Source organism: Glossina fuscipes, unplaced genomic scaffold, assembly GCF_014805625.2.
Source record: "Glossina fuscipes isolate IAEA_lab_2018 unplaced genomic scaffold, Yale_Gfus_2 80135, whole genome shotgun sequence".
Taxonomy (NCBI): Eukaryota; Metazoa; Arthropoda; class Insecta; order Diptera; family Glossinidae; genus Glossina; species Glossina fuscipes.
Genome location: NW_024004629.1, coordinates 1 through 12,440, shown reverse-complemented (window position 1 = coordinate 12,440; position 12,440 = coordinate 1). Strand labels below are relative to the sequence as shown.

The following is a 12,440-nucleotide window of genomic DNA, read 5'->3' as shown; positions in this document are numbered from 1 at the left end:
ATTTAAGCTCATAAGGCTGATGGCTATTGCAATAGAAATAAACACTTACAGTTATTTTGATTTTCGTTTCCAAGCCGAGAAATTCTCTTCTATAAATTTCCGTAATGGCTGTGAGGGCATATTTGCTAGGTGAATATACATTGGTCATAGGGATTTCACCATAAATACCGCTTACTACATTATGACCAGCAATACTGTTTATAATGAAAATGTGACCATTCATATTACGTTCTTTCATCGATTTGAAAGCATGTTGAGTACAATGTATAACACCCATAACATTGGTTTGCAAAGTGCGTTGCACTTCTGCAACATCCATAGTACATAACTGACCCCCTACGATACGACCAGCATTATTAACTAACACATCAATTCCACCAAACTTTGTAACAATTTGCTTGAAAGCTTCATTAACTGATTCCACATCGGCGACATCACATTTTATAGCTGTTAGATATTGACGCTTATCTGCCGGCAACTGTTGTTTTAACTCCTCTACACGGTCTACACGTCTAGCCAAGCCAACCACATTTAGACCAGCATGAACCAAGTCTTTTGCTGTAGCGGCTCCAATACCCGAACTTGCACCCGTTACAACGGCAACCTTATTCAACCAACGTTCCATTTGAATTATTCTCCGCTGACTAAAGCGTCGTCGTTTAATATTCGATTTATTTATGTACATTTTCTCTATATATGGTATCTACAAATTAGCTAAACGAATATCTTATCTTTTGAAGCGAATAAATTATAAAAAATATTGCGTCGCTCTCTCTTCAAAGACTTCGCAATCTAAACATATTTATATTAAAATAGATTTTCAAACAAGTAGAAAACATATTCATTCGTTCTCAGTAACTCTCTTTCGTGCTTAGGATGTCAAGCACCTACAGTAAGAATGTAGCGGCTAATTATAAGTCAGCGCATGTAAGCAAACGACTTTAACAATTTATATTTAAACGTGCCCTGATATCATCAAATCAAAAATTACAATCTTCCTTTTAAGGCGTCACTTTCAATCTTCATTCGACTTTTTTTGCAACATCTTGTTTTGTTTTAAATTAAGAAGTAGTGACGATATATTATAAAATGACGACATAATGTAAAATATGGATACCTAAGAACAGTAGAATGCACAAACGCTTGGGCAGACATCTGGTAAACGGACGCACAGGCAGGCTTAAATCATTCCCGATATAAATGGATCGGTACAATGATAAAAGATGGCTCTGTCTTAAGTTCCTCTGAGTGTTATATATAAACGTACAAATGCACTATACCCTGTACCAAATGACAAGAAATACTTTGAATACATGCTTTTTGCCTAAGAAGGGGGAAAACAGGAAAACATAATAGAGATAAATCGTTGATGTATTCACGCGTTCCGAGATGTTATTCGATCAATTGTATCATTTGTATTTATTATTAATCGCGTAAGCAATTTTCAAAATAATAACTATATATACATACATCAATATATTTCTTTAACAGCAATGCTATAGAATTTGAAAGAGAACATTTTTAAAACCAACACCACCGATGACCAATGACTTTCTGTACAAAGGACTTATTTCAAAAATGAACTCAATTGTAATTTCCGGTGTGACGAAAGCTTCTCATACTATAAGCATGAAGGTGTCAGTACATTTGTTTTCATTACAGGTTATGCTTACTTTCGCTTTACTTAAATTCTAAATGTATCGGAGAAAAAGGGTATTTTCTTATGCTTTCCAATTGTCATATTTCCTTCCGGTGATTAAACCCATATTAAGGACTATTAGAATGTTGAAAATTCTGCTTTTTATGCCGCTACCACCGATTGAGAGTAACTCACTAGGTTAATGATTTCGTTTGCAATATCCAAATGTCTGCATTGCTGCTCCCATACCTATGATAAATGCAAGATTCATATTCGATCTGATAATGAAACACGCCTCATATATATATACTTAATTCATTTCATGAAATAACTTTATAAGGTGGCACGATTCCTCTATAAGACGAAGGAAGTTCCAAGATATTAAAAATGTATAGCAGATATCGAAACAAGATTTACTGACATGTTCGCAAAATCTTCTCAAAAATTAAATGTTCCCGTCGTTTCATTATAATGCCCATGATCAGAAAATACTTACTTGTACGAGCATCTAAATAATCAAAATTCTCACTAAACGAATACAACGTTATTCCCTTTCTGAACAAAAGAGAAAATTATTTGAAAAATTTGCTACGCATTCCTATTACGGAAGTAAATAAACTGTGCCATGTGCGACAGCATTACATAATTGCAAAGCAAATTTTACAAGTAAACTTTAGCCACCATAATAAGCTAAGGTAGCTAAAGGAAGAGCTATGTTAGCAATCGGAAATTGTCTTCCCATATATATATATATATATATTTCATGAATTTTCCAAGTAATACTTTATATTATTTACCATGAGGTTGTTTGTACAAGTGGGAACAGTTTCATTTTGTAAGTTGTCTCGGATTTTTGTTTTACTTTCAAAAAGAATTTTGAACTTACATTTACTTTAAGATCTTGCTTCAACTAGTCTTATAAACATGGTTTTTGCTTTTCAGTACAATGCAATACGCACTTGCTTCATAACAACAAGATGAATATCCCTGCTTGGTCTGCTTGGAGTGTTAACGACCATTAAGTAGTGGAAGAATGGAAAGCTAGCATCTTATTATGCATCGATCAAAAGAACTATCAAAAATTTTTAGAGATCTAGTGTATTTCTGCCTTGCAAAAACGGCCGTGACATTTAACGGCGTCTCCAATTAACCAAAATAAATTGCAATCTTTAAACTATAAGTGCATCGTATCAAATAAAAATAAACCATAGAAATGAGACGAAGCACAGCAACTACAAAAGTGTCTTCTCTCGGTACGTACCCTCTGACTTGGTTTTAAGACTTTGAAAGCACGTACAATAACGTACATAGTGTTGGTTCTGCCAACAGCTCAAAACGACACATACACGTTGATTAAATCTGTATACTTTCTCTACGTGAGTAGTAAAGCCATTGCTAAAAAAATATGTATAAGTTAACCATTGGCAATAATAGATAATGGATACACATTTATTGTCACTTTTGCAGCTTGCCAAACTGGAAGCGCAAGGCAAACGACAGTCCTTATATATACAATAAACACAATATTACTTTCCTGAGGAAGTGAAACACTTTAAATGTATTGCACTAGCTTTCATGTAATGGCAGAAAACTGTCTGCAATACTTACGCTTCTAAACGCTAACGCGTATAAACTGAAAACCGAATGCAAAAATGTAAAAAGTTATATTTGCAAAAAGTGATATACACCCCTTTAAACGTATGCCTTGAAGTTGTAAAATATTTTGTTATTTGTAAGTGTTTCTGTTGGTCCAGCGAAACGATTTTTGTACCGACTTTTACGTCAATGTTCATATCTTGTCCGTTAGCTTATTTGTAGGTTACTTTTTTCTTTTCCTTTTTTGTTGGATGTTTAGATGGTGCACATAAATGTTTATTAACTACATTTTACATCAGGCGCAAAATTGTTACATATTACATGGAAATTGTAAAATAAAAATTTTCATGTGTTTTCTATAAAAGGGGAAATAGTTAACCGCTCCACCCTCTTATTATAGAATATCGAATTTGAATTTTTTTTCAATATATTTAAAGATGACGGTGACTCGTACAAGACATCCCGTCACAGCGCAATATAATTTTGATGCTTGTTACGCTTGAGATTGAGCAATCGCTTGCACCTAGTTTCCAATCTCAAGCTGATACTTACGAGCACAACAGCAAGCAGACACCGAATCAGAAGACAACGTCTCTCCACTCTAAAATGCTGTTTCTTTTTACAACTGGAGTACTTCCAGCACCTGAGAACTTGCAGGTAAATTAAGCGCCTCTTAAATAAATGTAACCCTAATTATTTATGCGTAAGTTTTTGTAAAGTAATACAATCAAACTACCTTAGTATGTAAGACGTTTACAAATTTCAATAAACAAAAATTTACCGATTTCACTGTGTACAAGTTTTAAATTTGACCCGCGAGTTTTATTAAAGAAAAATTTTGGTAATTATTGGGAGACTATGAGCCAATTTCCCTGACATTCAAGCTTAAGCAATTTCTTCCCCTAGACAAAGGCTTCAGGTCGTAATTGCAATTTCTATGAGTTGAAAAGATGGATATGGCTGATTAAGAAGGGTGAGCTTAATGGAAACGCATGGTCTCATCCGTTGCAAAAATTTGACAAATCTAATATACCCACTATAAGGGATACTAAAATAGGAAACAATTAAGGTGTGTGCTTATCATAGCATGCAGCCATTAATGTTTTCAAATTTTATAACCGAAATGGAACTGAATTTTTCCTCCTCAAAGTAAATTTACTTGGCTGGGAGATGGTGAATATTTAAAACGAGTATTGCCCCAACATTTGATAAACAGTAACTATCAGATTTTGCAATTTTCAGCAGCTCACGTCTTTTGGCAAACATGTAACGGTAAACTTCATTCAAATTAACAAAATTCTAGATATTGTGATGTTTCCTGCTAAAGTTAAAAAGTTTAAAAGCGAGTGAAAGGCAAGTAAAATATAATTAATAAACAATCGAGTAATGTTAATAAATCCGCGAGCATTACACAAGATGCATTCCAACATTGTTTTCTTTTTGTTTTATTTGACGGAATAAGAGAATGGTTGATAACATCATACAAAATTGCAATGAACGCAATTACAATAATAAAACATCTATTCCAAAACTATATGCATTGTGTGGCGGTGTGTTAGTATATGCAAAGATTAGTTGTTATAATGTCAAAGAAGTAAAGAAATTACTATTTGTTGGAACAACAAAAAAAGTGCTTTGCAAGAATATTGCGGTGGGAATATTGAACAATGAATGTAGTTGATGCATTAAAAATCTTATTTCCTATGTAGGAATTCTCATTTTTTATTTAGGCAGAACATGTCTGCTTTTCAATTCGCGACCAAATAAGTAAGTAAAAGAAGGTAGTGGCAAGTCATGAACATCGATTATTATTATTAATTGCATGAGCAATTCGCACCGCGGCGTAGAAGATCTATTGTACTTGTCCGTTTCCTTAGCCCTGTAGTGCTAGGATTCTTATCAATCCCGATACATTCTTTGGTTCGGAGCTTCATCTCGTGTCTGATGTTATGGATTGTGCGCCAAATACATGGTATCTGATTCTGTAGATAGCCTCATATTCGCAGAGAAAATGACGGGACATCTCACTCGTCCCTTGACAGAATCTACATGAATCGATATCGGACATACCTATGTTTTTCAGGTGATACCTGAGGAAATCATGATCTGTGTAAATGCCTGTAACCAAACGTAAGTCGCTTCTTCTTAGTTAAACTAGTTTATATGTCATACCGGAAGATTTTAGGAATCTTTTTTTCTGCTGTATTTTTTCCAATGGTAATTCGATTTTTCTTGTGCGCATTGCGATACCAGCCTATTAATATGGCTTCTTGGTACGCCAAAGAAAGATCCAGGATCTATTATGATCCCTCGGCCTCCCCTGTTAGCTAGGAAATCAGCCCTTTCGTTGCCCCCAACACCTGAATCGCTAGACACCCAAATTGGGTGCAGCTCATTGTTCCTGCATAGCTCATTTAGTGTTTGAAAGCACTTCAACACAAGCGAAGATGTTATAATTCGCCTATTTAGGGACTTTAAGGCGGCTTGACTGTCGTAGTAAATGCAAATTAATTCTCTCCTGCACTATCTTCTTAAGCGTTCAGAGGTACATACGACTATTGCATAGACTTTTGCGTGGAATGTGGAGAAAACGTACTCCATTAGAACGGTCGTCTGAAAGCTCGGGCCACAAACCCCAAAGCAAATTTTGCCACTATGCAACTTTGAAACGTCGGTGTACCCTTCCCTTGTTCCCTCCACAGATTACAAAGGTTGCCTGTCTCGGATTTTAAATCAGAATTCCAAGTTAAACCTTTATCAAAATAGGCACCCAGATATTTCACCTGATTTGAATAGTTAAGGACAACATCCAGTAGACATTGTCCAATGTTAACCATTTAAGGGTTATGCTTAGGTCTTTTTGCATACGTCCAATAAGTGTTTGTTCACGCCAGCCCACCACGAAATTGTTTCATTAGTTTCACTAGCAGAATATCTATGACTACGGTCCAAATAAGAGAAGGGAGCGCGACTCCCTAGGGGACCCTCTATTGGCCCGAATAGTTCTAGACGCCCCTGCTAGCTCTGAAATAATCTACCTGGAATTCAGCATATTTATTATCCAGTTGCTAATCATGCTTGGAATATTTTTATATTTCAAAGCTGTTTCAATAGCCGCGTAGCACGTAGCATTAAAGGCCCTCTGTATATCGATAAAGGCAACGAGAACTTGCTTGGCTTTTATCGCCCCCTCGATGATAATGGTCAGCTCATGAATTGTCGTCATGGTAGGTTTGCTGCTTTGAACTGGAAACTGGTACTTGTGTAGAGGCTTGAAGTTATCGAAAATTGTCTACTCAGTTTTGAGTAAAGAATATGAGGCCCATGCGATTTCGGCAGGCGCTAATTTTTGCTACCTGCTTTCGGAATAAAGACCACTCTGGCCCTTTTCCAATCCCATAATACATAACCCGTTAGAAGGCTAGACTCGTAAAGTCTAGCAAGTTGTGGGACGAGACTGTCTGCGTCCTATTGGAGTCGAGACGACCTTATCCCAGCAATTTGTATCGTCCGAAAGTTGCCCCCGCTCCGCCCAGATTATGATAGCAAGACTATATTCTCTAGAACTCGGCAGGCGTGGTCTCCTAGTTTGCATCCCGCAGGCATCTAGGAAAGTGGGTCTCCATCAGGAAGCTACCAATTTCCTCTCGGTGTAATCTCCGCTTGGTTTTTTTAGAATCCACACTCAATTACCGTGGTCTTTAGCTAGAGCTATTTGAAGCTGCTTCTGGAAAACTATTTATGTTTTCACAACGCTGTCTCTAGGTACGCTGTTTCAATCGCCTCAGCTCGGTTTATATGTGGTAAGGACTTGCTTGTACTTAAGCTACTCACCGGATTGTTTAGCCTAGTTGAATAATTTCCTAGCCTCGGATTTGGGATTTTGAAGCTTTCAATTCCATCAAGGCACGTCCGCCGTAGACTTTTTGGTAAGTCTCCTTTAATATTGAACGGTGCGTCTGCGCTTCAAGTTCAATGGACTCCACACCTTTGAGGATATGCGGATGGCGATGTTTCCAGAGAGTAGAAAACGAAACTCTTGACGGTGGATTCAGCATGGTGGAGATTCATTTGAATGCACCTGATGTGCTCATTTTCTCTGCTTAGGGAACTCAAATGTAACTTTAGACACATTTCTTAAGCTTCGTGCGCCTCTGGTTACTGCGGAGTGCAGCTTGCTCGACAGTCAGTTAGCCGTTCGTAGTCCCTGATTTTTCAAGGCCATAAAGAGCCCAGTGGTTTCTTGAGGATTCGACCCGTTCACTGAGGGCCTACAGCCTGTCAGGTTGCCAATCGGAGGCTTTGGTGGAGTTGCACCACCAGACGTTTTTTCACCCTTGTGCTCCCCTAAGACTCCTTTCGTTGACAAGACACTTACCATTACTCGGACAGAGCCCGACAGGCCCTCTCCGCCATTGATCGCGGCCTGTTTTTGCGTGACCCCGCGGTTTTGGCGCTAGGCCTCATTGAGATTGAATCGAAACCATAGCTGACAAAAATTCCGTTCTTCTTCGGCACTACTGCCGAAGATTCGTCTACTGCCAGAGTTAGAACCGTTGTGTTCCTTTTAACATTCTTCTAGAGTACCTTCCAATATTCAACGTTTAAGCCCTTGTGTTGGCCCTCCATAACATCCACGACTACATGAGGTCGAGGTTACTTTTCATCAGGCACGACTTTAATAGCGGCGCCTTTTCACGTTGGTACCGTCGTCTTCAGATACTCCGCCGCCTTTTTCCACTTACAAGTACGTACGTGGCAATCACGGCGGAAGGTGAAACTAGCAAATTGAGATTTTGGCTTATGTTGCCTATAGATTCTATCCAGGAGTGTACTTTTTATCGCCCTCAGTTCAGTCCATGACGTCTTCGGCTAGTCGATTAGGATAATTTCTAGCCTTGTGAACTCTCCCATTTTTTTATAAGACAGCGCATTGCTGGGTGGCTTGGCAGCGGTGCTGCTCATAGTAGCACTCGGGTCCTTATAGTTCTAGCCTCTAGGCGTTTTGACGGATTACAGGGGCTAGAGGCCGAAGTGTTGTGCAAAGTCGTTATTACAAGCCACGTCAAAGCTCATGCCACCTTTAATCATAGAAGATGGCGCGCGGCTCCACTCTCTCTCTTTCTCCTGGCTTGGCCTTTCTTGCTCTCTTCCCCTAATCGTTCCGAAATTCCTACGAAGATTTCCCCAAAAAGTTGAACAGCCTCCTTCGGTCCGTACTCCCTCAAGTGACTCGGACTGAGAGCTGAAGAAAACGTCTTTACCCTCAGCGGGTATGTTCCCAGTATCGAGCTGCCTTCACAGATCAAAACATCCTCAACTTCCTCTGCACGTTCGAGTATTACGTCCCCTTGTTGATTTGGTTTTGATGATTTTATTCCTGTTTCTTTCTCCGTAAACTGTGTCTGAAAGATTAGGGAAAGTAGTCAGATTGGTCAGAGCCCTTGTCTATCGAAGGCGCGATTTTGCTTCCCCAAATATCTGACGCATACCGTTCGAAGACACACTCACGCCATTCTTCCCTAAGCACAGTACGTATACCATTCGGAAGGATTTTCTCAAAAGAAAATCGTTGAACAGCGGCCTTCTCCTGGTTCGTCAAATGGCTCAAAACGATGTTGCGATGCATCCTGCCTACTAGCTACGTAGTGGTTCACATTACAATCAAATACACCACTACTTAACTTTCCCCTTTCAAATTTAAGTAAATTAGAGCATAGAAAATAAACATTTTAAAAACTCTTTAATTTTGTTGTTGTTAATGAAACGATACTCATATTGCCATCGTTGCGAAGGTGATTGGCTGTTGTTATATGTCTATATGAATGAAAAAATAGCAATCGTCAAAACGAGAGTCATGACGCGAAAGTAAAACTATCGACAAAGCGATATCGTTAGACGATTATCAGTTTAAGCAAACAATGCCAAAAATTTTGTTATTTTAATTTAATTTAGAAATCGTCAAAACATATAAAATTTATTTATTAAAAGACAAACTATGTAAGTATATTCTTATCATATTTTCATTTAATAAAATTTCAATGTTAATGTTGTACCTTAGGGCCGTTTCTCACGAGCAACTGCAAATTATGTTAGCCTTTATGGAGGACCATCGGGATTTAGCAAACAATTTTGCTCAAAATTCTTATCAGGGTAGACAAACTATTAATAAACTTTGGGAAGAACATAGGAAAAAATTAAACTCCGTCGGCCTCGTTTGGTTTGAGTTGTTCTTTATCTTCAGCGAGTCGTTTTTCATTTTCTATTAACAAGGAATTCGGATCCTCCGACGGACATTCCAAATGAACACAGTGAAAGATCTGTTAAGCAAAGAGCAATTAAATTGTCAAATATTGTCAAATATATATGTCTAAAGCTATTTAATTCACCTCATTCGCTGTATTTCGCGTTCCCACAATTCTTATGAAGACAACTGGCCTGGCGGTGAAAGTGAAATTTTGCCAAGATCTTGCCTGTTCGTCGCGTTTATCTATAACCATAGTCCAATCTTTTTGATTTGTAGAAGTTTCTATGTAGAAGCTGTATGTGCGATCATCACAATCCCAGAGCAATAATCTCATCGACCCTACATAATAAGGTTGTGCTAAAAAGGTACACAAAAATGTGTTGTATTTATTAGCTCTGCCGCAAAAAAGACAAAATATTCTTTTTACCTAAGCGCACCAAAATCTCTCCACTACCTAATTGATGACAAGTGTAGCCGGAATCCCAATCGTAATCAACATAGTTACCGTTCAACAAAGCGTTACGGGTACGACTAACACCGTCTACAACGACTGCGCCCATTTCTATCGTGGCTACGTTACTCGTAGGCGCTACAATACCTTCAACTACACGAGGTATGTTCATAATATGCATGGCTTCCAACGATACAACATGGAACACCTGAACAAATCACACGTTTCAAATATTTCTTATTCGTTTTCCAAACCACTACCTACTTTATTAACCGTATTATGCGTGCCTACTAACTTGATGTAGCGAACTGGTCTGGCTTGAAAATATAAGAATTGCCACGAACGGCAATGATATTGAGAATAGTCGATAATACGATCCCATTGAACTTGATTGGCTGACACCTCGATAAAATAGGAATACGCGCGGTTATCACGATCCCAGAGCAAAATTTTAATGTGATTTATCAAACATATTGTGCCCAACTCCACCACAATGCCGCTATCATTAGCATCTGACATGCAATGGCGGGTGTAGCCTTTTTCCATATCATACGAAGTAATATCGCCGTTTAAAAGTTGTGAAGGACATTCACCATGTATAGTACGTGAAGCGAATTTTGCGGTGGCGACATTTTCCTTAGGCCATAAGGCAGCACGATATTTTAAATATTTTGAAGTGCTCTGTTCTTCAATAGCATCTAGTAATTTATTGGGATCGAGAATGCCCGAAGGTCGGACGACTTGCAATAAATGATCAAGATTCATAAGCGGCAAACGTACATACGAGACTACCGACTATACAATTATACAGAGCGGTTTTAAGAAATTAGCCGTTGCACGAATTACGTCGACTTACCTGAATGTCTACATTTCGGTTATGTTTGCCCCATTCCCAGACAGCTAGGAAAATCTGCACTTCCGGAGCGAAAAAAGAGTCGCGCCGCAAAATTTCTTCAAGTGATTCCTGAAACCAAATATAGTAATGCGATTTAACAAGTCGAAGGAAAAACAAAAAGAGTTGCATCTATCTTCACGCTTTACTATTTCATATCTTCTAAACCTTTCAAGCTCTAGCATCCACATATTTTATTTTTAAAATAAGTCTTGAATTGTCATAGTAAAAGTTGGTGCAACTTTATAAATCTATATCCGCAGCAGTTTCTCAGAGTATTGTGTATTCGAAAACAGAAACTGAATTGTAAACTGAAGGATAAGAATACATATTTGTGCCAAATTTTAGCCTCCTAACTTTTTGACCAAAATTAGCTTTAAATGGCACGTCAAGCTGTATAAAGCCTATTTCTATATGGTAAAAACGAAAAGGCAAAACGAGAAGGATAACCCGACTTGGGACGAGTTCTCGATACTTCAATGAGGGGAATATTTTTTTTCTTTTTTTGAGTGTTAATTACTGACCCTTCAGTTGACCAAGTTGAAACGACTTTTGGTTAAGAAAAAAGTAGGAAAGGAAAAGAAGGGAACTCATTGCGTCTATTATATTGTTTCGAATACACTATGAGAATAGTAAAATCGGACGTAGAGATCACTTTATAGATCAGATATTCTAAATCCGAACACTTTGATATAAACTTTAGCCGCCTAGGAGACCGAATAAGAAATCAGCATGTTTCGACGTTAAAGGAATATATCGGAAACGACACAGCATCGGTGCAAAAAAATTTTCCTCAATCAGTAGACGTAAGTGATGATAATAAAATGTATATTCTACCTTCGATGGCAGATACGACTTACCTTTGACAAATTCTTAAATGTTTCATGTTGTAAAATATCAGCAGCATTACGATCCATAAATGTTAGACATACTTTGGTTAACTTTTCGAGGTTATATAAACGGGCTGCGTCTAGTATGGCGCAAGCATTATTTAATGCTAAATACTGTACTAAGTAGTCGGAGATGGCCAGTTCTAGCTCTGTCAAACCGTACTGATTTGCTAAGCCTAAGGTATCTAAAATGTTGTCTTCATCCATTTGTGAAAGGAACAAATGGCCCGAGTATATATATCTTAGCAGCGCTTTAAAAGCTTCTACGGGCACTTTAAGATGTATATCTTTCTGTGTTGACTCCGAGAGTCCGCCATAAAGTAAGGCTCGAAAATATTCACTGCGTGCCGCCAACATAACTCTGTGGGCTGGCAAACGCTGATTTTCGACTATGAAAGTTACGTCCGAGTAATCTTCATTAAGACACAATTGTGCCATTTGAGCCGAAAACAATTCTACAATCAAGAGAAAGCCGAAGTTCTTATATTGGCATATACAACTTGTTATTAACTGACCTGTTAATTCTACTGCATCCGATCGCGGTTTATTTGGTAAGCGGGTACCGGACATTTTGCGATGGCTCTGGCTGCTCATAATATGATGTAGTGTCTCGCAGGAGTTACAAAATGAAACAATTGAATTTCTTCAAAAATAGATTGCAAGTAAAATATTTGTCCAGTATTCTACCATTAATTTCTCAAGCACCTTATCTGCGGTGTTTTTTT

At 38.0% G+C, this 12,440-nt stretch overlaps 2 protein-coding genes across 2 annotated transcripts; both read right to left on the bottom strand.

The window, feature by feature from the left end:
• Window positions 1–30: 30 nt before the first annotated feature.
• LOC119644027 (farnesol dehydrogenase-like) lies at window positions 31–734 on the bottom strand (the record flags this gene model as incomplete). The annotated part of the gene is made up of 1 exon (XM_038043557.1): window positions 31–734. A coding segment is annotated over exon 1 (655 nt), but the record flags the coding sequence as incomplete, so codon positions are not given.
• An 8,533-nt stretch (window positions 735–9,267) lies between these two features.
• LOC119644026 (BTB/POZ domain-containing protein 9-like) lies at window positions 9,268–12,434 on the bottom strand. The gene is made up of 7 exons (XM_038043555.1): window positions 12,231–12,434; window positions 11,686–12,170; window positions 10,790–10,897; window positions 10,198–10,728; window positions 9,910–10,141; window positions 9,625–9,839; window positions 9,268–9,555 (listed from the first exon to the last, which is right to left on the bottom strand). The coding sequence occupies exons 1-7, from the start codon at window positions 12,307–12,309 to the stop codon at window positions 9,433–9,435; spliced, it is 1,773 nt and encodes a 590-aa protein (XP_037899483.1). The 5' UTR covers window positions 12,310–12,434; the 3' UTR covers window positions 9,268–9,432.
• Window positions 12,435–12,440: the final 6 nt, after the last annotated feature.